The 25,721-nt window shown below is 44.6% G+C and overlaps 1 protein-coding gene across 1 annotated transcript in view; it reads left to right on the top strand.

Moving 5' to 3' along the window:
- The window catches only part of TPP1 (tripeptidyl peptidase 1), a 187,679-nt gene that overhangs the window by 55,205 nt on the left and 106,753 nt on the right, over positions 1 to 25,721 (top strand). Inside the window, exons 2-3 of the mRNA XM_063433424.1 lie at positions 10,876 to 10,956; positions 11,263 to 11,402. Coding sequence (XP_063289494.1) covers positions 10,876 to 10,956; positions 11,263 to 11,402 — 221 coding nt within the window. The remainder of the gene's footprint in view (positions 1 to 10,875; positions 10,957 to 11,262; positions 11,403 to 25,721) is intronic.

Genomic DNA, 25,721 nt, shown 5'->3' with positions numbered 1-25,721 from the left:
GCCCCACCACCCTCAGCATCACCACCACCCCCCACCACCCTCAGCATCACTCCCCCCACCACCCTCAGCATCACTCCCCCCACCACCCTCAGCATCACCCCCCTCACCACCCTCAGCCTCACCCCCCACCACCCTCAGCATAACCCTCCGTCACCACCCTCAGCCTCACCCCACTCACCATCACCCCCCTCTCACTCTCACATTACCCCCTCTCACTCTCACATTACCCTCTCTCACTCTCACATTACCCCCTCACTCTCACATTTGCCACCTTACTCTCACATTACCCCCCCTCACTCTCACATTACCCCCCCTCAGCCTCACCCCCCCACCACCATCACCCCCACCCCCCACCACCATCACCCCCATCACCCCCACCACCCTCAGCTTCACCCCCACCACCCTCAGCTTCACCCCCACCACCCTCAGCTTCACCCCCACCACCCTCAGCTTCACCCCCACCACCCTCAGCTTCAACCCCCACCACCCTCAGCCTCACCCCCACCACCCTCAGCATCACTCCCCCCACCACCCTCAGCATCAACCCCCTCACCACCCTCAGCATCACCCCCCTCACCACCCACCACCCTCAGCATAACCCTCCGTCACCACCCTCAGCATAACCCTCCGTCACCACCCTCAGCCTCACCCCACTCACCATCACCCCCTCCTTCTCACATCACCCCCCTCTCACTCTCACATTACCCCCTCTCACTCTCACCATCACACCCCCCGCTCCCTCTCACCATCACCCCCCCCGCTCCCTCTCACCATCACCCCCCCCCGCTCCCTCTCACCATCACCCCCCCCGCTCCCTCTCACCATCACCCCCCCGCTCCCTCTCACCATCACCCCCTCCGCTCCCTCTCACCATCACCCCCTCCGCTCCCTCTCACCATCACCCCCTCCGCTCCCTCTCACCATCACCCCCCCCCGCTCCCTCTCACCTTCACACCCCCCGCTCCCTCTCACCTTCACACCCCCCGCTCCCTCTCACCTTCACCCCCCCCGCTCCCTCTCACCTTCACACCCCCCGCTCCCTCTCACCTTCACACCCCCCGCTCCCTCTCACCTTCACACCCCCCGCTCCCTCTCACCTTCACCCCCCGCTCCCTCTCACCATCACCCCCCGCTCCCTCTCACCATCACCCCCCGCTCCCTCTCACCATCACCCCCACTCCCTCTCACCATCACCCCCCTTTCACCATCACCCCCCTGTCACCATCACCCGCCTCTCACATCACCCGCCTCTCACATCACCCGCCTCTCACCATCACCCGCCTCTCACCATCACCCCCCCCCCCATACACACAACACACTTCAAGCAGCTACCCCATACACATAGGGTCTCAGACAAAAACGCAAACATGCTCACAGAGACATACATTCGCACACACAAGGATACTCTCTGTCAGACACACTCTCAGGCACATACACAGGTAGACAGTGCATCAATGTGTATATGTGACACTTTTTTGTTAGTGGGGCCTCATGTTTGCGTTTCGCCTAAGGCCTCATAAAGTCTAGAGCCGCCTCTGGATTTAAATGTGAAATGACGGTTCTGCTGCACGGAGGGATAATCCACTTAACGATATATTTCAGTGGGAATATCCCTCTCGTGCAGCAGTGCCTGATGGGAGAAATGCTCCAAATGTTAAGTCCCCCATGTAGTCCCTTACTGTATTACCCCTGCTATGTCAGTAAGGAAACCCCTTGCATGGGGACTTGCATAAATACTGGAAGCTATGAATAAACACATCACTTTGAGGGTAAAACAGGAACTCTGGACTGGCTCATCCAGCCTGGCTTTTATTTCCAACTCACACATACAGGCCACACCCAGGGGGAGGCATAAAAGAACCAATGACATAGATGTTACCTCCCACACATCCCCTCCCCTTAGTGTGACACATAATCCCATTATGCATACAGAGTAAAATATACTTTTACACAACTTTCATAACTTTAAAACCATACATCACATTCACATAAAAATACATATCCACAATCAATCCATTCAGGGGAACAACATATTAAAAAAATGGCATGAATCCGACCAGGGGTTCAAAAGTTACTAAAAGTATCTTTTGTTCCTTTCTGGCTGGCAGAAAAACATCCCCACAATGCACCCTGGTTTCCTCCCTTCTGCCCTGGAGTTAATTGGAGAAGTAATCCAATTATCCAGGACTAGAGGCAGACTCCATTAACCACATGGTTGCAAAACGACATAAAACACTTTAAAATACATAAAGTCACATTTACACATAACACACAGACATTTCACCTATCCCCAGATAGCTGGGATCTGCGCGCACAAAACTACCGAATAGCGCGCAGATCCTACTCACACAGTGCAATTGCCATGGAGCTAAATTCTTTCCCATAGTCTTTCATTATGTGAATAGGCTCCATGGTATAGCTATCTGGGGTATCACATTCCCATAAAGTCTGGTCCATAGTCCAAAGGCAAGAGGCGGGCAATCAGCCCCCTCCAAGGACACGTGGCGAGGTCGGTTTCGCCACAGTCCGGTTACTGGGGGATTTGGGACATTGCCTTACTTTGCAGCGCTGACTGTGGATTTACCTTTAATACCAGCAGAGATCGTGGGATTTAATATTGCTGCTCCGCTACACCATTGTACAGAACACTGGTGAGACCTCACTTGGAGTATTGTATGCAGTACTGGAGACCGTATCTCCAGAAGGATATTGATACTTTAGAGAGAGTTCAGAGAAGGGCTACTAAACTGGTTCATGGATTGCAGGATAAAACTTACCAGGAAAGGTTAAAGGATCTTAACATGTATAGCTTGGAGGAAAGACGAGACGGGGGGATATGATAGAAACATTTAAATACATAAAGGGAATCAACACAGTAAAGGAGGAGACTATATTTAAAAGAAGAAAAACTACCACAACAAGAGGACATAGTCTTAAATTAGAGGGACAAAGGTTTAAAAATAATATCAGGAAGTATTACTTTACTGAGAGGGTAGTGGATGCATGGAATAGCCTTCCAGCTGACGAGGTAGAGGTTAAGCATGCGTGGGATAGGCATAAGGCTATCCTAACTATAAGATAAGGCCAGGGACTAATGAAAGTATTTAGAAAACTGGGCAGACTAGATGGGCCGAATGGTTCTTATCTGCCGTCACATTCTATGTTTCTATGTTTAAATTACAATTGACAAACACTAATTGATTGTTGTGGGAGAGTTGGAACATTATATCACATCTTCTGGATAAGATAACTCCATTCTGCAAAGACCTACACAATCTCCTTCAATCCATTATAAAATGTCCAGTTGAAATATCCCACATCTTTGTTTATTGATACATTTATAGAAAATATATCCAAAAGTCAAGGAGTAATGTTGGGTCATTTGCTTCTTCTGATATCCCGACACTGGAAATCATCAACTGTCCCTTCATTTAGCGAGGAGACTGCTTCTTTTAGAAAACAAACATTGTGAGTTAGCTAAAGGATTGCCATCGCACGCGAATACCACCTTACAACTTGATTGGACGATTTGGGAAGAAGATATTAGGCGCCAATATCAAATTTAGTTATTTCCCCCAAGCCGGTCACTTTGCACTGCATTATGGTTGCTAAATAAGGAACTACCAATGGTAAAGTTATACTTATTATTGTACAATTTCTTTAAATTATTTATAAAAAATATTTTTCATTTTTAATTAGTATTGGATGATTAATAGTACCCATTTTCCTTGTTTGTTTGATGTTACTATTGTTTGGTTTATTATCATATTTAAAACTTTCAATAAAACATTAGAAAAAAATATATATATATATATACACACAGTGTATAGATACTGTGGCGAAACCAACTTCGCCACTGTGAACTGGAGAAGCCTGGTTGCTAGCCTCCTGCCCTGCGACTACGGCCCCTGGACATATTGCTCTATAAACACTATATTTGGGCATGTAATAATTTATATTGCTGCTACTGGCCCTTTAAAATCAGCGATGGACATATTGGGACTTTTGGGACTAATGTCCCTTTAAGACTTTGTAACATATCACAGTAATACTGTCTTAAATATTATGTAGGTAGATGTGACGAAACCAATCTCGCCACATTGTATTGGAGGAGCCTGGTTGCCCGCCTGCTGCCTTTGGACTATGGCCCTGGGAGATTGGGCCCTTTACAAACAGTATTCGGCCCTAACAGAGTGCATGTCACTCATTCTGGCCCTTTAAATACAGTGGGGCCATTCGGTACTTGCCCTGTGTGAGCAGTGATACCCCCCAGATAGCTATGCCATGGAGCCTATTCATATAATGAAAGACTATGGGAAAGACTTTGGCTCCATGGCAATTAAACTGTATTTGTGTGGTCTGCGTGCCATTCACCTAATAATGTGCACGCAGACCTGAGCTATCTGGGGATATGTTAAATGTCTGTGTTCACTGTATAAAATATGACTTTATGTATTTTAAAGAGTTTTATGTTGTTTTGCAACCATGTGGTTAATGGAGTCTGCCTCTAGTCCTGGATAATTAGATTTCTTCTCCAATTATCTCCAGGGCAGAAGGGAGGAAGCCAGGATGCATTGTGGGGATGTTTTACTTTTACTGTTTGAGCCAGGGGGAATAAAAGATACTTTTATTAACTTTTAAACCCCTGGTCTGATTCATGCCATTTTTTAATATGTTGTTCCCCTGAATGGATTGATTGTGGATATGTATTTTTATGTGAATGTGATGTATGGTTTTAAAGTTATGAAAGTTGTGTAAAAGTATATTTTGAACTGTACACATAATGGGATTAAGTGTCACACTAAAGGGAGGGGATGTGTGGGAGGTAACATCTATGTTATTGGTTATTTTATGCCTCCCCCTGGGTGTGGCCTGTATGTGTACTCATGTAATAAAAACCAGGCTGGGTGCCCAGCACCTCAGACCACTGCTTGACCTTCAACACGGAGCCTTGTCTCATTCTTGGGGGGATTCACTGTATGCTGTTGGAGATTTGACTGCTAGGAGTGTAAGCTGATGTCTGCTTTTCCTATTCATCTGCTAGCAGCCATTTGTGAGGTTCCAGCTGGAGTGCTACCTTATTCACCTATATCCAGTTCGTGAGTTCTGATGTTCTGCAGTAGCTGTGCCTTTCTGAGAAAAGGGGATTATCGTCTAAACGGATTTTAACCCCTCATATGCTGAAACGGTCCGTTACAGTATTTATGTGTTCAGTTAAACTGGGGATATGTAGAAATGTGTGTTTTATGTGTTAAATGTATCAGTATGTAATTTTATGTCTTTTACTGTCTTTTTGTAACCATGTGGTTAATGGAGTCTGACTCTAGTCCTAGATAATTGGATTACTTCTCCAATTATCTCCAGGGCAGAAGGGAGGAAGCCGGGATGCATTGTGGGGGATGTTTTACTTCTGTTTGAGCCAGATTGTGCCATGCTGCAAGCCAGGGCCCAAAAGATACTTTTACTAACTCTTGAACCCCTGGTCTGATTCATGCAATTTTTGAGTATGTTGTTCCCCCGAATGGATTGATTGTGAATATGTATTTTTATGCGAATAGGATGTATGGTTTTGAAGTTACAGATATTGTGTAAAAGTTATGTTTTAAACTGTATAATAAGTGGATTATCTCTCAGGCTAAGGGGAGGGGATGTGTGGGTTGTACCATATCTCGGATTGGTTATTTTATGCCTCCCCCTGGGTGTGGCCTGTATGTGGATTATTGTAATAAAAGCCAGACTGGGTGTCCCAGTCCAGAGTTCCTGTTTAACCCTCAAAATGAAGTGTCGTCTCGTTCTTGGGGGGAATTGGATTGTAAGCTGACTGCCAAGAGTGTAAGCGGATTGTATGCTTTTCTTGTTCAGCTGTTCCAGTTCGGAGTGGTATTTCGTATCCAGATCAGGAATTTGATGTTCTGCAGTAGCTGTGCCTGTCTCTAGAAAAGGGGATTATCGCCTAAACGGATTTAACCCCTTGTCTGCTGAAACGGTCCGTTACAATTGGTGGCAGCGGCGGGATCGTTCCTACAACCAGAGGGACAGCTACAGACAACATCCATTCCTGGATCACAGCGCCCTATCTACGAAGGATTTTGGGAAAATGGGCAACACGCACACCTGGGCAACACACACACCTGAGGAAGAGAGTGAATTAGAATGGAGAGATAATGCCCGGATAAGATTATGGTATGATGCCCGGGAAGAAGTCCAGTATCAACGGCAGCAGCGCTTTCCTGTTGGAGGAACAAATGGCCTGGCGGATGCCGCTTCTGGGGGACCAACCCGGAGGGGAGCGGGTAAGACAACTTGAGTACCTCGTGGAAAGGGAACTGAGCCTGGACGTCTCATACCGGGCACTGTGGTGGTACACTGTCCAGCCAGAGACGTGGAGGGCAGAGGGCATCCAGCCGGAGGGGGATCACTACACTAGCCCTGGCCTGTTGTGGAAGGCCCTAACAGAAGACGTTGACTTCGGCAGTCCAGCAGAGTCACGGTACTGGGCTATCATGCATTACCGGAGTGAGATGTTACAGGGCCCGAGATCTATTGGACTGGGACAAGACCTCCGCCGTTTCGCTGCCATGGAACAAGGGCTGGAGATGGACTATGTAGAACTATTAAATTCCGGCCCAGATCCCCAACGGCAGTGTGTGCCCCAGGGAGCAGAAGGTGCAGTCCTTCCTCCCCAGCGGCAGTGTGTACCCCAGGGAGCTGATGGTGTCGTCCATCCTCCCCAGCGGCAGTGTGTGCCCCAGGGAGCCGAAGGTGCAGTCCTTCCTCCCCAGCGGCAGTGTGTATCCCAGGGAGCTGATGGTGTCGTCCATCCTCCCCAGCGGCAGTGTGTACCCCAGGGAGCTGATGGTGTCGTCCATCCTCCCCAGCGGCAGTGTGTGTCCCAGGGAGCAGAAGGTGCCGTCCTTCCTCCCCAGCGGCAGGCTGTGTTACAGGGGGCAGAGGTAGTTGTTCCTACCCCCCAGCAGCAAAGTGATATGCCAAGAAGGCAGTGTGAAGTGAAGGGAGAGGAGAGCAGCGTCCTCCCTCCCCAGCGGCAGTGTGTACCCCAGGGAGCTGATGGTGTCGTCCATCCTCCCCAGCGGCCGTGTGTGTCCCAGGGAGCCAAAGGTGCAGTCCTTCCTCCCCAGCGGCAGGCTGAGTTACAGGGGGCAGAGGTAGTTGTTCCTGCCCCCCAGCAGCAAAGTGATATGCCAAGGAGGCAGTGTGAAGTGAAGGGAGAGGAGAGCAGCGTCCTCCCTCCCCAGAGGCAGTGTGTACCCCAGGGAGCTGATGGTGTCGTCCATCCTCCCCAGCGGCCGTGTGTGTCCCAGGGAGCCGAAGGTGCAGTCCTTCCTCCCCAGTGGCAGGCTGAGTTACAGGGGGCAGAGGTAGTTGTTCCTGCCCCCCAGCAGCAAAGTGATATGCCAAGGAGGCAGTGTGAAGTGAAGGGAGAGGAGAGCAGCGTCCTCCCTCCCAGCGGCAGTGTGTACCCCAGGGAGCTGATGGTGTCGTCCATCCTCCCCAGCGGCAGTGTGTGTCCCAGGGAGCAGAAGGTGCAGTCCTTCCTCCCCAGCAGCAGTGTGTACCCCAGGGAGCTGATGGTGTCGTCCATCCTCCCCAGCGGCGGTGTGTAACCCAGGGAGCCGAAGGTGCCGTCCTTCCTCCCCAGCGGCAGGCTGAGTTACAGGGGGCAGAGGTAGTTGTTCCTGCCCCCCAGCAGCAAAGTGATATGCCAAGAAGGCAGTGTGAAGTGAAGGGAGAGGAGAGCAGCGTCCTCCCTCCCCAGCGGCAGTGTGTACCCCAGGGAGCTGATGGTGTCGTCCATCCTCCCCAGCGGCAGTGTGTAACCCAGGGAGCAGAAGGTATCGTCCTTCCTCCCCAGCGGCAGTGTGTACCCCAGGGAGCTGATGGTGTCGTCCATCCTCCCCAGCGGCAGTGTGTCCTGCAGGGAGCAGAGACAGTCAGTCTCGCACCCCAGCAGCCGGACAAGAGAATGAAAGGGGAGACAGCTGGTCCCCCTTTCCACCAGCAGAGAGAGTGGCAGGGAGAGGAGCCTGCTAACCCCTCTCCCCAGCGGCAGTTTACCATCCAGAGAGAGGAGCTTGTGACACCCTCTCTCCAGCGGCAGCCTAACCCACCAAGGGGAGATGTTAAGCCCCACATCTGTGCAGATGGGACCGTAGTCTCTGCACTTGCAGCACCAGGGGTAGGGACGGTCGGTCCTGTTCCCCAGCCACAGAGCCATATATCCAAAGGGGAGACAATCGGTCTCCAGCAACCAGGCTCCAACCAGACTAACCCTGTGGTAGTGCTGGCAACAGGACAGAGTACCGCTGGTCTCTGCCCCCTCAGCAACCCACCAAGGCAGCCTATCAGTCCCCCACACAGCCGTGGTGAGGCACCTGAACCTGGACAAAATTCTCCCTCACCCAGGTGTAGTAACTGTTTATTGTGGGTGGGCTGCCCTGCTGTTTCTGTTTTGTGGGTGGGTTGCTGGACTAACCAGGGCACTGACCGGCAGGAGGTCAGATACCCTGTTAGTCAAATTGGTAAAGGGGAGAATTGTGGCGAAACCAACTTCGCCACTGTGAACTGGAGAAGCCTGGTTGCTAGCCTCCTGCCCTGCGACTACGGCCCCTGGACATATTGCTCTATAAACACTATATTTGGGCATGTAATAATTTATATTGCTGCTACTGGCCCTTTAAAATCAGCGATGGACATATTGGGACTTTTGGGACTAATGTCCCTTTAAGACTTTGTAACATATCACAGTAATACTGTCTTAAATATTATGTAGGTATTTATGTGTTCAGTTAAACTGGGGATATGTAGAAATGTGTGTTTTATGTGTTAAATGTATCAGTATGTAATTTTATGTCTTTTACTGTCTTTTTGTAACCATGTGGTTAATGGAGTCTGACTCTAGTCCTAGATAATTGGATTACTTCTCCAATTATCTCCAGGGCAGAAGGGAGGAAGCCGGGATGCATTGTGGGGGATGTTTTACTTCTGTTTGAGCCAGATTGTGCCATGCTGCAAGCCAGGGCCCAAAAGATACTTTTACTAACTCTTGAACCCCTGGTCTGATTCATGCAATTTTTGAGTATGTTGTTCCCCCGAATGGATTGATTGTGAATATGTATTTTTATGCGAATAGGATGTATGGTTTTGAAGTTACAGATATTGTGTAAAAGTTATGTTTTAAACTGTATAATAAGTGGATTATCTCTCAGGCTAAGGGGAGGGGATGTGTGGGTTGTACCATATCTCGGATTGGTTATTTTATGCCTCCCCCTGGGTGTGGCCTGTATGTGGATTATTGTAATAAAAGCCAGACTGGGTGTCCCAGTCCAGAGTTCCTGTTTAACCCTCAAAATGAAGTGTCGTCTCGTTCTTGGGGGGAATTGGATTGTAAGCTGACTGCCAAGAGTGTAAGCGGATTGTATGCTTTTCTTGTTCAGCTGTTCCAGTTCGGAGTGTTATTTCGTATCCAGCTCGGGAGTTCTGATGTTCTGCAGTAGCTGTGCCTGTCTCTAGAAAAGGGGATTATCGCCTAAACGGATTTAACCCCTTGTCTGCTGAAACGGTCCGTTACAGATACAATATACAGAGTATAGATAGATTATACAGTGTATAGATACAATACTGTCCGGGTGTCTAGGTATATTGTCAATGTGACTGGTTCGAGTGACTGGGTATATTGTCAGTGTGACTGGGCCGAGTGTCCGAGTGATGGGGTATATTGTCAGTGTGACTGGGCCGAGTGTCAGTATGACTGGGCCGAGTGTCCAGGTGATGGGGTATATTGTCAGAATTACTGGTCCGAGTGACTGGGTATATTGTCAATGTGACTGGTCCGAGTGACTGGGTATATTGTCAGTGTGACTGGGCCAAATGTCCGAGTGACGGGGTATATTGTCAGAGTGACTGGGCCGAGTGTCAGTATGACTGGACCGAGTGTCCAGGTGACTTGGTATATTCTCAGAATTACTGAGCCGAGTGTCCAAGTGACTGGGTATATTGTCAATGTGACGTGTCCGAGTGACTGGGTATATTTTCAGTGTCCGAGTGATGGGTCAGTGTGACTGGGCCGAGTGTCAGTATGACTGGGCCGAGTGTCCAGGTGACTGGTCCAAGTGTCCGAGTGATGGGGTATATTGTCAGTGTGACTGGGCCGAGTGTCAGAATGACTGGGCCGAGTGTCCAGATGACTTGGTATATTCTCAGAATTACTGGGCCGAGTGTCCAAGTGACTGGGTATATTGCCAATGTGACTGGTCCGAGTGTCTGGGTATATTTTCAGTGTGACTGGTCCGAGTGTCCGAGTGACTGGGTATATTTTCAGTGTGACTAGGCCAAGTATCCGAGTGACTGGGTATATTGTCAGTGTGACTAATCCGAGTGTCCGAGTAACCGGGTATATTGTCAGTGTGATTGGGCTGAGTGTCCAGGTATCACGGTCGTTTGATAACCCAACACGCAGAATGTAAACCCACAGAAAACCCAAATATGTATTACTGAACATTGGTCGGGTTTAACGTAAGAGAAAAGAATAGTCCAAGAACAGCCAAAAGACAGCATACCAGAAATCAGGAGAGTGATTAAGAGTAGCCGGGTCAGGATACCTGAGATCAGGAGGTCAAAAGTCAAGCCGAGTCAGGGAACCAGAAAACAGGAATGTCAAAAAGCCAAGCCAGGTCAGAACACAGAAATAACAATAATAGTGTGTATAAGAAGAGCAAACTAGCACTAAAGAGACCATAAGGAACCACAGAAGGGCAAGGAACAAGACAAAAAATGAAGCTTTTATAAGGCAGTGCCTTTTGCTTTAAGGCCATGCCCCCAAAACTTTCTGCTAACACAAATAAAATGCTCTTTCAGAATCCTCCTGTTTTTCATGGTTGGATCGTGGCTGCAGTTTCCAACAGGGAGTGTCTACCTGGAGCGGGACCAGAGCCTAAAGTAAGTTCCTGTTACAGAATCAGAACCGATTTGCAGGTCATGAATGAAACCCCATTATTTATACCCCTCCCCCAGCGTGTGAGAAACACCCCATTAATACCCCTCCCCCAGAGTGTGAGAAACGCCCCATTATTTATATTCCTCCATCATGGTGTGAGCGATACCCTATTATTTATACCACTCCCCTACGTTGTGAGCAATACCCCATTATTTATACTCTGAGAAATACCCCATTATGTATTCCCTTCCCCCACGGTGTGAGAGAGGCTGAGGTTCCTCCTATAACTTGCTTGCCTCCTCCTCCAGGATCCCAGAGGGCTGGTACCATGTGGGGCGAGTAGCCACGAATGAAAGTATCACACTGACCTTTGCCCTACGGCAGCAGCACGTTGACAAACTGGAGAACCTGGTGGAGCAAGTGTCAGATCCATGGAGTCCTCTCTATGGTAAGAGAATCATCCATTTTCTAACAGTCACATATATGTGTAAACGTTTCCCTATTTCTATCCCCCTCCACCCCCAATCTTTCCTTTTTGACTTGTTCATGTTTTTTATTTATACCCCTGCTATAATGCTCTTATCTTCCAACAAAGCATTTTTGGTTGAAGGATACGATGGTGGCTCGACATACTGAGAGAGGCCAGCAATTGTTGATATTTGGCTTTTTATGAGACCCAGAGCCACGTATCAGACCACAAGCTTCCCTGGAGTTTTATCTTACCTTGGCACCATTGTGAAAAGAAGCCTCTGATCAAAACATGGTGTTTTCCTTAAAATAATTCAGGACATGGGTTCTATCCTGACAGCGTACTTTGGGTGAAGAGATTCCTCCATGTCTGTCTTTTAGAATGGAACAAGGGAGAGTTGGAAGTTGTGTGGGGTAACACTAAAAATACGAGAAAGCACACTTAATACAAAAAGGACAAATGTAAATATACAGGAACTGACAGTGAGAATGGAGGAAATAAATAGACCCAATAGGATCAATAACAGCAGGGCTGCATCACATACAAGGGAGCGACTTGTCTGGTAGAACTAAAAAGATATATATCTGGTATGTGAGCGCTCCAATAAAAATAAACTAATAATCATGCAATAAAATAAAATATTGAAATGATGTAATGACCACTATAGCTAGAATCACCACAATGACCACCAAATAAAAAATATATAATATATTAAATATAATGAAGAAATAGGCATATACACTGGGTCAATCTATCTAAACAAATGTACTATACACATATACAAAGTGTATACAAAACTTCATTTATTGTATAAAAAACGAAACATAGAAATATGAAACAGCACCTCAAATGTCCAGCTCAGATCTTAGTATAGTGAATAATATGGGGCCCCTTATTCATTGTTATTATCCACAAAAAAAATGATGTAGGAAATAGGAGATGTGCACATAAAAAATTAAAATAAAAAAATGATGAATGAATTCAAACGAAAAAGTTAATGTATATTCCGTAAAAAAATTGTATATATGATGGAAAGATAGTACCCAAATGAATGCACCGTCTCACGGGGAGGGAGCTCGGGAACCAGCCAAACACCCGGGTCAAGACTAAGGGGGTTGCGATTAGGAAAACCCCTAAATGTGAAATCACATCCACCAGATATGGAACACTGTGGGGGTTCACCAAGGCAACTTACCCTGTTCGTCCGACCTTCGGATGAGGTACTGGGAGCACATCAACTCCAAACAGTGAGAGGTGCAGACAATGCCGTTCCCGCCAGGTCAATCGCCGAAAATCAATGTCAGATCGTAAAGGAAGGACCGGCTGGAAAATTCAAGTAGGTCGGCGGTGTGGTGAAACAGCAGACAGCACGTCTACGCGTTTCGTCCTTGCTAGAGGACTTTTTCAAGACAATGTATGCTGTCTAAGAGCAGGGTATATATACCCCCTCTTGATTATTTTACAAAGTGGTCATACTTGTTAATTGGTGCAATAAAATCATTTATATATATATAAAAAATGCTGTATGTTATTAAAGTAACACAGACTGCAATGAATGAGAGTGTAATGAAATCATTTATAATTACTGAACAATGTCACATAATTAACTTCAAAAATGCATAATTAAAAATATAAAAAATTATATAAAAATATATGACAGTAATAGAATAATTGAATATCCATTTTCAAAATGTTTTCACAAAACTTGATTATATTAATAGACCTTAATTTCCTAGTCTTTTTTAAAAATAATGCAGTTAAATTATTATTTGAATCCTGGAAAATTAATTAAGGAAAAAAACATTAAAATAATACTGAGAACTCATGTAAAACTCATATAAATATCATAGTGAACCATAAAATCTATAATGAATATCCAATATATATGTGTGGTTCCCAATTGATTCTCCCCCACATATGGAATCAGTGAAAAATCCTCCACTACCAGAGACAAAGAATATATATTACAAATCAATTCTTAGATGTTACATTCCACTTCTTCATTTAACCCATTAGGGGTAAGTGTATTAAGTCTAAAGATCCATTTGGTTTCCGCTGTGATTAGCGCTAATTTTCTATTAAGTGTGCTCTCTGCAATATGCTCAATACCCATCACTACTAGATGAGCACGATTACTCTCATGGGCCATTTGGAAGTGTCTGGCCACCGAAGATTTTCTATCATGGTTGCTGATGGCTCGCCTGTGTTCCCTAAACCTAGCTTTTAATGGTCTCGAGGTCTGACCTACATATAGTAAGCCACAAGTACACATCAGTAGGTATACAACAAATGGAGTATTACAAGAGATTCTAGTGGATACATGGAAATTCTCATCTTTAGAGGATGAACAGAAGTTCTTCCTTCCATGACATATGTATTGACACGTTAGGCATCGGGTAGCACCACATTTAAAGTTTCCTGCTTCACATAATACCGATGTTTTATTGGCTTTTGTAGTCGGAAATTTGGAGGGAGCCAATAGATTCTTTAAATTCCTATTTTTATGGAATGTCACTCTGGGTACTTCAGGGATACTATATCGAAGCCATGGATCCAAACGCAAAATCGACCAGTGATTTTTTAAAATCCGAATGATCTGGTTATACGCCCTATTAAACGTAGTAGAGAAAATGGGACCTTTATTCTGACCCACCTCTCTAGTGCTAATGTGAAAATCATTCCTTGATGTACATCTTCTTTTGATCGGATGATTCTCCAGTAGCAATAGAATCTCCCTATGTTTGACTGAAGGGAGGAGTGGTGAAATCGGTATATCAACTGTGGACCCAGGGATGGTAGTGGAATTTTTTCTGTCCATTCCAATCTTCCGCTGATCGATAAGGGAACCTCTATTGAGCCCTCTGGCCTTCTGGTATGCCCGACAAATGATGTTGGGATCATAATTTTAATATATTATATATTTTTTATTTGGTGGTCATTGTGGTGATTCTAGCTATAGTGGTCATTACATCATTTCAATATTTTATTTTATTGCATGATTATTAGTTTATTTTTATTGGAGCGCTCACATACCAGATATATATCTTAATACAAAAAGGCGCTTTCTTACATATATATATATCTCATGTCGCTACCTCGATTCACGGATTCATCGGTAAATCAGACACTCTTGGCGCACTTTTCACAATGGTTTGGCTAGTACAAGTAAGGTGGAGCCTAAATGATGATGAAATGGAAAAAAACCCTGTGGTTATTGGGACAGAGAACCTAATAAAGTAAAACGTAGCTTTTATTCTTCACTCTAAAATGAATAGTAAAAGAATTGTATCAATTGGTGATACCTGGAAACTGAAATTTCCAGAAATAGTTAAAGCTACTGTAGGCACTATAACTGTTTCATCTCACTGCAGTGGTTATAGTGCCTGGAGTCTCCTGGCGCTGTCCCTTTATTCAGTGTTAATCCATTCCATCTTAATGAAGTGGTTATAGTCCCTGGAGTCTCCTGGCGCTGTCCCTCCATTCAGTGTTAAACCATTCCATCTCATTGAAGTGGTTATAGTGCCTGGAGTCCCCTGGCGCTGTCCCTCCATTCAGTGTTAATCCATTCCATCTTAATGAAGTGGTTATAGTCCCTGGAGTCCCCTGGCGCTGTCCCTTTATTCAGTGTTAATCCATTCCATCTTAATGAAGTGGTTATAGTGTCTGGAGTCCCCTGGCCCCTGGCACTGTCCCTCCATTAAGTGTATAAATATTCCATCTCATTTAAGTTGTTATAGTACCCGTAATCCACTGGCTCTCTCTCTCCATTCAGTGTTAAATCATTTCATGTCATTAAAGTGGTTATGGTGTCTATAGTCCCCTGGCGCTGTCCCTCCATTCAGTGTTAAACCATTCCATCGTCTTGAAGTGGTTATAGTGCCTGGAGTCCCTTGACACTGTCCTTCGATTCAGTGTCATTCCATCTCATTGAATGGTTATGGTGCCTGGAGTCACCTGGCACTGTCCCTCCATTTAATGTTAAACCTTTTTTAATGTTTTAATGCTAAATGAGATCCCAACAGCCCATCCCCTCTGCGCTGGTTAGGATAATGAGGCAGCATTAGCCAGCTCGTCAGTCTTGTCATTTAAAGACAACTTCAGAACCTGGACATACCCTTAAAGGAACACTATAGTCACCTAAATGACTTTAGCTAAATAAAGCAGTTTTAGTGTATAGATCATTCCCCTGCAATTTCACTGCTCAATTCCCTGTCATTTAGGAGTTAAATCACTTTGTTTCTGTTTATGCAGCCCTAGCCACACCTCCCCTGGCTATGATTGACAGAGCCTGCATGGAAAAAAAAAACTGGTTTCACTTTCAAACAGATGTAATTTACCTTAAATAATTGTATCTCAATCTCTAAATTGAACTTTGATCACATACGGGAGGCTCTTGCAGGGTCTAGCAAGCTATTAACATAGCAGGGGATAAGAAAATCTTAATTAAACGGAACTTGCAATAAAAGCCTAAATAGGGCTCTCTTTACAGGAAGTGTTTATGGAAGGCTGTGCAAGTCACATGCAGGGAGGTGTGACTAGGGTTCATAAACAAAGGGATTTAACTCCTAAATGGCAGAGGATTGAGCAGTGAGGCTGCAGGGGCATGTTCTATACACCAAAACTGCTTCATTAAGCTAAAGTTGCTCAGGTGACTATAGTGTCCCTTTAATTTGGCTCTAATCTCCTTTTCTAAAGGTTTTTTTTTACAAAGCCATAATCTGCAATATTTGGCAATGTGATCAGGGGGTGTCCATTCCGCTGAATGAGGGTGTCTGATGCAGCGTGGGTCAAATAGAGGACAACCATTGGTATCCAGTAGGATATCGTCCTTAGTATTGTCTAAATTAGTAGTGGACGTAGGATCAGTGTCCTGAAAGGACTGGTTCTGTGGTAGAAGAAAAGTCTCCGTAACAAATTCAGAAGAGGAAGGGTCACCTGGGAGATCCTCATCTGGATATTCATTGTATTCGTCTATCACTCGTAGGTGATAGCCAGAGATTGAACCCTTTAAGGGGTCAGATTCTGAAGTCAAAGTGGGTTTGGCATGAGACAATTTAGCTGTCTTTGCTGGGGCTTTGTCTTTGCCAGCAGAAGCACTGTTACCCTTCCAAGGGCGCTTACGTGGGGCTTCGTCATGGTCAGAGACCCTGGAATCATCAGAGTCTGACAATTGCGTGATGGTGGCAGTAGTGACTGCCTCGTCACGAAACGTTGCCAGGGCTTTGGGGATAGTCTGCAATTGCAGCTTGAAGCCAGGCTTTTAATTCTGCTGACATTGCAGGTTCTGGTTGGTCCGACATGATGACCAATAAAATAATAGTGGGTTCACCACAGAATCAGTATACCAACAGGTATATTAAACAACTTTTTTATTTAAAGGAACACTATAGTCACCTAAATGACTTTAGCTAAATAAAGCAGTTTTAGTGTATAGATCATTCCCCTGCAATTTCACTGCTCAATTCACTGTCATTTAGGAGTTAAATCACGTTGTTTCTGTTTATGCAGCCATAGCCACACCCCCCTGGCTATGATTGACAGAGCCTGCATGAAAAAAAACAACTGGTTTCACTATCAAACAGATGTAATTTACCTTAAATAATTGTATCTCAATCTCTAAATTGAACTTTAATCACATACGGGAGGCTCTTGCAGGGTCTCGCAAGCTATTAACATAGCAGGGGATAAGAAAATCTTAATTAAACAGAACTTGCAATAAAGAGAGTTGTGCAAGTCACATGCAGGGAGGTGTGACTAGGGTTCATAAACAAAGGGATTTAACTCTAAATGGCAGAGGATTGAGCAGTGAGGCTGCAGGGGCATGTTCTATACACCAAAACTGCTTCATTAAGCTAAAGTTGTTCAGGTGACTATAGTGTCCCTTTAAACGGACTCTCCAGTGCCAGGAAAACAATCAGTTTTCCTGGCACTGTAGGTTCCCTCTCCCTCCAGTGACTTACCAGAGGCAGCGACAATGTCCCTCGTCGCTGCTTCTTCCTCCGCCCACACTCCTCCTCTTCATCACGTCAGCCGGCGGGTGAGACCTAATGTGCATGCGCGGCAATGCCGCACACGCGCATTAGACCTCCCCCTAGGAGAGCATTGAAAATGCTTTTCAATGCTTTCCTGTGGGGATTTGAGCGACGCTGGAGGTCCTCACACAGCGTGAGGACGTCCAGCGACGCTATAGCACAATTTGTGCTATAGACCAGGAAGTGCCCTCTAGTGGCTGTCTAGTAGACAGCCACTAGAGAAGGAGTTAACCCTGCAAGGTAATTATTGCAGTTTATAAAAACTGCAATAATTGCACCTGCAGGGTTAGGGGAGTGGGAGTTGGCACCCAGACCACTCCAATGGGCAGAAGTGGTCTGGGTGCCTGGAGTGTCCCTTTAAGGAAAATGTTTTTTTTGTTGTTGTTTGTGTTCGATCGCAATTTGCATCTCTGCATCTCTCATTTATTGCATCAACACATATTATATACCGTTTTAGAGGGCAAAAAGGGCTTTAATTTGATGTCAAATATACATTTATAAATTCTCATTTATTATAAAAAAAAACAAAAACAAAAAACAACCTTTTTTTTTTAGTTTTGGCAATAATAGCGTGTGCATAATATGTCCAGTGTAGTAGATGGCATTGGGATATCCTCAAAATTTCTGAAATGTATGCATCATTCACCTGATTGTTCGGTAGAATCACTCCAGTTATTATGCGAGTGAAACTACCGAACAATCAGACCACCCCAGGAGTAAGTGTGCCTCCAATTACCGTTCGCAACAATGTTGCAAACGGGTAATTGGCAATTCGTGTAGTGTGTTCTTTGTCCTCTGGGTTACGGCGGCCATTTTAAACTCCCGAACAACAGTGTTTTGCCGTAGTGTCTGGAACCCAAATCGGACACTCGGCGAACACCGCTGAGACCTCCACACTGCCGCCAATTTGTGTAAACACTACCGAACGGCTTCCCGTTTGGTAGAAAGAACCCCACGAACAAGTGGATTTACCTGAATCCTCCCCAGCTCTCATAACCTAAACCATTCGTGTGTTTCATTCCCTTTTCTGTGACCGACTGCAGGGCCAAAATACATGGAACCCTTTTCGGCTGTTAACCCCAGCGCGGTCAGTCTTTTTAGTACTTCCAGGAATTTCCCGAACCCCTGGTCCGATCTGGGTGATTTTTGGATATGTATCTCACCCAGATCGGACCAGGGGGTGTAATATTTAAAGGGGTACATTCAGAAACCCAGGGAATTTGTGTCCTGTATAATGGGATTATGTGTCACACTAAGGGGAGGGGATGTGTGGGTGGCAACTAGTGTATGATTGGTGTATTGTGTAATTACTGTAAATCCCTCCCTTGCATGGGAGAATGCTTTAAAACACGGTTGTGTGATTAAAAGTTCAGTTCTGCTCCTGATGCTGTGTGTCGTCCAGTCATTGGGATTGATGTTGGGATATTGTTGGATTGTATTGCCTGCTGGAATTATTGCCTCATGGATTTATAATACTTGTTCCTGAGCCTCACTGGGATCTTAAGTGGAGATAACCTGTGGAATATCAGCCCCCCGCTACATCCAGCTTAGGAAAAATTATTCTTGATTTATAGAGTACATCATATGTCTTGGATTTCAGTTTATTTTGAAAGTTACAGGTCACAAAATACAAGGACTAAAATAAAATACCAATGTGAAACAATTTTAGAAGTTGGTATGTTTGTCTTGTAGGTTTAGTAGCTGTAGCGGAGTGCAATATTATAATCCATGATCTCCGCTGGTATTACAGGTAAATCCACATTCAGCGCTAAAAAGTAAGGCAATATCCCAAATCCCACAGTAACCGGACGAAACCCAGTTCTGGGAGTCAACTGAGGTCTTTATTCAGAACTTCCAGTATTTATGCAAGTCCCCATGCAAGGGGTTTCCTTACTGATATAGCAGGGGTGATACAGTAAGGGACTACATGGGGGACTTAACATTTGGTACATTTCTCCCATCAGGCACCGCTGCACGAGAGGGATACTCCCACTGAAATATATCGTTATGTGGATTATCCCCTCGTGCAGCAGAACCGGCATTTCACATTAAAATCTATAACTTTAACAATATTCGTCTTATTTGCACGAACAGGCGTTCGGTAGATAGCTGGGGTCTGAGGGTACATTTCGTGTGAATACCGCTCAGATCCCAGCTAAACTAACCGAACGCCGCACAAAATACATTCATCTATTTAGTTTGTTTCAAAAGTAACGAACACCGATGGGTCCCACAATAGGAGAAGACCAGAGCTCCCGAACAGCCTGGAAGTACAGCGGTGTTCATGCCGTCGAGTAGCCGTTTTTAGTTCCATGCATTCGACGACCAAACACCGCTGGGGGAGACAAAGGTCCGAGGTCAAGGGCACAAAGAGACAGCGTAAACTAGGACTAGCCGGGGTCTGGTACACAGTAAACAGCAAGCCGGCATACAGAACAGATAATGACAAAGCGAAAACGAAGTCAGAATACAAAGCCAAGGTCAAAACGAAGAAACACAACTGAACACCACAAGCGCTAAAGGGAACTGTAACAGAAACCACGATAGGGCAAGGAACTAAGGGAAAAAGGTAAGTTTAAATAGCTTCTAAACTAACGTGATTGGCTCCTGTCATATCCACACCCCCAAAAGGTAAGTGTATGGTGAGTGTGGTATGACAGGGGCCAATGGGCAATTTAGGCAATTTTGGCAATTTAGGCTCCCACTGTCTCTTTAAGAGCGCGCCGAGACTAGCATAATCAGCCACAGACCTAGAACCCTGTTTAATTCTCATTAATGCTCTTGCGGCATTCTTTGACCTTTTCATTGTGTCAAAAGTTCTGCGAAAAGCCGTAAGAAAACTGTTGAAATCATGCACCATAGGTCCATTAGCTTCCCAAATAGGATTTGCCCACTCAAGTGCTTTATCGGTAAGTTGGTGCATAAAGAACCCAACCTTAGACCTCTCTGTGGGAAATGAACGTGGATACATCTCAAAGTGGAATTCTATTTGATTAATGAAACCTCTGCATGTCTTAGAGTCCCCTCCATACCTAGGAGGAGGTGTTAAATGGGCCGAAGTGTTAGGCAAAGTAGATACTTCAGGAAGAAGGGGTGTAGGAGGGTTGGGTGTGGTTGCTGGAATGGTTCTAGCTAAGAGCCTCTGGAGATCCTGGGCTATCTGATCCATACGGTGATCCTGCTCTATAAATCTAGCCTCATGGGACGCCATCTGTTGAGCTAAATCTGCGGGGTCCATGGCCCTATCGTATTGTAATGAGAATATACCCCTACACGCAGGATCCAGCTAAACAGAAGACAACACAGAGGAGAGATACGTCTACCGGACCTTAGAATGGCCGGACTCGACGTATATGAGAGGAGACAGTCAGGAACAATCCGAGGTCAAGGGCACAAAGAGACAGCGTAAACTAGGACTAGCCGGGGTCTGGTACACAGTAAACAGCAAGCCGGCAAACAGAACAGATAATGACAAAGCGAAAACGAAGTCAGAATACAAAGCCAAGGTCAAAACGAAGAAACACAACTGAACACCACAAGCGCTAAAGGGAACTGTAACAGAAACCACGATAGGGCAAGGAACTAAGGGAAAAAGGTTTAAATAGCTTCTAAACTAACGTGATTGGCTCCTGTCATATCCACACCCCCAAAGGGTAAGTGTATGGGGAGTGTGGTATGACAGGGGCCAATGGGAGCCTTTTGGCAATTTAGGCTCCCACTGTCTCTTTAAGAGCGCGCCCGAGACTCGCGGTGCGCTCTTAGATTCAGGCGGGACACGTGACCGCTTATCGTGGTCACTGCCCGCCTTCCATTTGAAGCTGTCGGAGGAGCCGCGCGCGGCTCGTGCAGCACCAGGACCGCGCGCGGCTCGAAGAGAGGACCGCGGCCGGGCCCCGGATAAGGTAAGTAACGCTACAATCCTTAAATTTCCCCACTAATGTCCATCCACCCTAGCTAAATAATTAAAATTTAAGTAACTAATTAAATGAACCCCAGAGGGTTAAAAAATAATAATCTAATCACAGTGAAATACTGTGATCTGAATTTTGATTACTGCAGGCATTGATCAAAGGGCATACAAGGGGTTTAACCCCTTAACACCGCAGCCAAATGTACAAGTTGTGAACGAAACAAAATGTAAACAAAACCTGGCATTTGCGCTATATGTCTGTCCAACCGTAATTCACCTCTTTCATATTAAATGCACCCCCCCTTATTATATATCATTTTATTCAGGGGAAACAGGGCTTTCATTTAACATCAAATATTTAGCTATGAAACATAATTTAATATGAAAAAATGGGAGAAAATAAGATTTTTATTTATTTTTTTAGTTCTACATGACATTTTAACTGTCAATGTCATAATACTGTTTGCTTTTACTGCAATAAAATACACATATTTGTATTCAGCAAATTCTCACGTGTAAAACAGTACCCCCTGTGTACAGGTTTTATGGTGTTTTGGGAAGTTACAGGGTCAAATATAGCGCGTTACATTTGAAATTGAAATTCGCCAGATTGGTTACGTTGCCTTTGAGACTGTATAGTAGCCCAGGAAATACATTTACACCCATAATGGCATACCATTTGCAATAGTAGACAACCCAAGGTATTGCAAATGGGGTATGTCCAGTCTTTTTTAGTAGCCATTTGGTCACAAACACTGGCCAAAGTTAGCGTTAGTATTTGTTTGTGTGTGAAAAATGCAAAAGACGCCAAAAGTGGCTACTAAAAAAGACTGGACATACCCCATTTGCAATACCTTGGGTTGTCTACTATTGCAAATAGTATGCCATCATAGGGGTAATTTTCATTCTTGGACTACCATAGGGTCATAAAGGCAACGTAAGCAATCTGGCAAATTTTAATGTGAAAATTATATATAAGCCTTATATTTGACGCTGTAATTTTTGAAAACACCATAAAACCTGTACATGAGGGGTACTGTTGTACTCGGGAGACTTCGCTGAACACAAATATTTGTGTTTCAAAACAGTAAAAAGTATTGCAGCAATAATATCGTCCGTGTAAGTGCTGTTTGTGCGTGAAAAATGCAAAAATCGTCACTTTTACTGGCGATATTATCGTTGTAATACATTTTACTGTTTTGAAACACTAATATTTGTGTTCAGCGAAGTCTCCCGAGTAAAACAGTACCCCCCATGTACAGGTTTTATGGTGTCTTGGAAAGGGTTAAAGGGGTTATAGGGTTAAATATAGTGCTAGCAAATTAAATTCCCTATACTTTCGGCATGGGTTGTCAGGCAGGTCCCGCTAATTGTAATTAATTAGGATACCTAATTATGTAAAATTATTACATAAATATATGTGTAGAATTAATATATGTATATATATACATATGTGTATATATACGTATATATATATATATATAATTTTTTTTAAATATTTTTATTTATATATAGTGATATATACGTATATATTTATGTATATAGATATATATATTATTTCGTTATAAGTGTATTTTGATATAAGTGTATTTTGATATAAATATATGTATATTAATATCACAATACAGTTAGAGCGAAATAAAACACATCTATATATTTAATATTTTATTTTTAATTATTTTTTTATTTTATTTTTTTACGTATTTACATATTTTTTTTATATTATTTATAAATATATATATATAACAATATTTATATATATATATATTTAATCAGTATCAGTCTAAGTGTAATTTGATATTAATATATATATATAATTATATATATTAATATTAAAATACACCTAGACGGTGTATGTGTGTGTATGTATATGTGTATATATATACTTAGATCATATATATTTAATATATATATATGAGCTAAGTATATAATTTATTTTTTTTTACACTGTTTTAACATTTTTTTATTTGATTTTCAGCCAGCAGGGGGACCAACTGTCATTACAGTTGGTCCCCCTGCTGGCAATGCAGCAGGCAGCTAACCCGGCCATGTGATTGTGAGGTCCTCGCAAGGACCTCACTCTCACATGGCCGGGAGGGCTCCTGGAGGGCGGACGTGCCGCGGGGGGCTCCCTGGGAGTCCCCCCAACCGCGATCGCCGGCGTGGGATCGCCGGCGACCGGGTAAGTTACAAAAAACCGGAGGGCGTACTATTACGCCCTGCGGCGTTTAGACACGCTTTTAAAAGGACGTAATAGTACGCCCTCCGGTCATAAGGGGTTAAATTTATTGGAAAGGGTTGAGGGAGAGGTTTTGATTTTAAAGGGACACTATAGTCACCAGAACAACTACAGCTTATTGAATTGGTTCTGGTGAGTAGAATCATTACCTTCAGGCTTTTTGCTGTAAACACTGTCTTTTCAGAGAAAATGCAGTGATTACATTACAGCCTAGTGATAACTTCACTGGCCACTCCTCAGATGGCTGTTACAGATCCTTCCTGGGTCATGGCTGCCTAAAATGCATCCAAACATTCAGTGTCTCCTCCCTCTGCATGCAGACACTGGACTTTCCTCATAGAGATTTACTGATTCAATTCATCTCTATGAGGAGATGCTGATTGGCCAGGGCTGTGTAAATTGTGCTGGCTCTGCCCCTGATCTGCCTCTTTGCCAGTCTCAGCCAGGGCCGGACTGGCCCACCGGGATCACAGGAAATTTCCTGGTGGCCCGTGGCACTTGGGGCCGCACCGTGCAGCAGCCCTTCCTCTCCCCACCCAGTACACACACTCACATTGGGGGTTAAGGGGAGCACAGGTCACCTCTTACCTCTAGAAGACACTTTCCTTATCCACTCGCGAGCAGCAGGTGCTGGAAATTGAACTTTCAATGCTGCTCGTGAGTGAGACAATGAGCAGACAGCCGGCAGGAGCCTGGGGTAAGTGCAGGGAGGGTGGCAGTCTCTGTCCCTGCCTGACAGCCTTCACACAGGAAGCATGTGACCTGGCAATCAGGCAGAGCAGGGCAGCCCACACGGGTCTTCCAAAGTCTTGGTTCCTGTGTGTAAAGTGCTGTCAGGCAGGGAGCTCTGTGAGAGAGCTGGAGGGAAGCTGCTGGGAAGGAGCAAGGTACGCTCAGTGAGCAGAGGCACCCAGGCATTTCATTTTAATTGTACTGAGTCTTAGAGTGTTTATATTTGAGGGCGTGAGTGTGCTTGGTGTATATTTTAGAAGTGTGTGTCAGTATGGATCAATATGTGTGTGTGTCTGTCAGTATGGATCAATGTGTGTGTGTGTGTGTGTGTGTCAGTATGGATCAGTGTGTGTGTGTGTGTGTGTATGTCAGCGAGTGTGTATGCATTAGTGATTGTGTGCCAGTGTTTGTATGGGAGGCAGCATTAGTTTGTGTGCCAGTGTCTGTTGATGAGTATATGGCAGTATGTATGGGCAGTGACTACACGCCAGTGAGTATTTATTAATTAAAAATCCATGTGTCTGTCTGTTTTTTGTTTTTTTTTATTTAAAATAAATAGAATTAAAAAAATGATATATATATATAGTTTTGCTTTATCTATGTTATTTGGTGATTTGTGGGAGTATTATGTGTAACGGCACCCCCAGGCATAAAAGGGTTAAACCGCCGTTTAGAAGATCTTCCCTTCCAGAGACACAGGCAGAGCTACTGTAGACACCAATCCACCGAACCGGAGAAGCATACGAATGCTCTCAAACATACGAATAAACAGCCGAATAGGAAAAACCATACGAATAGGTTTACACTCCTACATTACCTTACACAATGGGTAATGTAATTATCACAGGCAGAGAAATCGTTTTTCCACATTATTCATAACTTTAAAAGTATGCATCGCATTCACATAAAATCAGCATACTCCAAATACAAACATACGTCAAAATCATACAAATTGGTCCAGTGGTTCAAAAGATAGATCGTAGTCCTTTGTGACCAAATGAAGCATGGCTTTTCTGCCCAAAACAAGTTCCACAGAGTCAAAACTCAGAGACAAACTCCATTGAACACATGGCAGCAAAAGACAATAAAATACATAAAAATATATAACTGTGCAGCCATTGCATAAAACAGGTACATTCAACATATCCCCAGATAGCTCAGATCTGAGCGCACATTATTACTGAATGGCGCTCAGATCACACACATACAGTTCAATTGTCATGGAGCCAAAGTCTTTCCCATTGTCTTTCATTATACGAATGGGCTCCAAGACATAGCTATCTGGGGTATCACCGCTCAAACAGGGCAAGCACCGAATGACCCGGCTTTCGTGTCTTTGCAGGGGAAAATCAAGCGTTTCAACATGGGGCCATAGTCTAAAGGCA

Source organism: Pelobates fuscus, chromosome 1 (assembly GCF_036172605.1).
Source record: "Pelobates fuscus isolate aPelFus1 chromosome 1, aPelFus1.pri, whole genome shotgun sequence".
Classification (NCBI taxonomy): domain Eukaryota; kingdom Metazoa; phylum Chordata; class Amphibia; order Anura; family Pelobatidae; genus Pelobates; species Pelobates fuscus.
The sequence above is the reverse complement of the archived record's forward strand: the minus strand, read 5'-3'. Positions and strand labels throughout refer to the sequence as shown.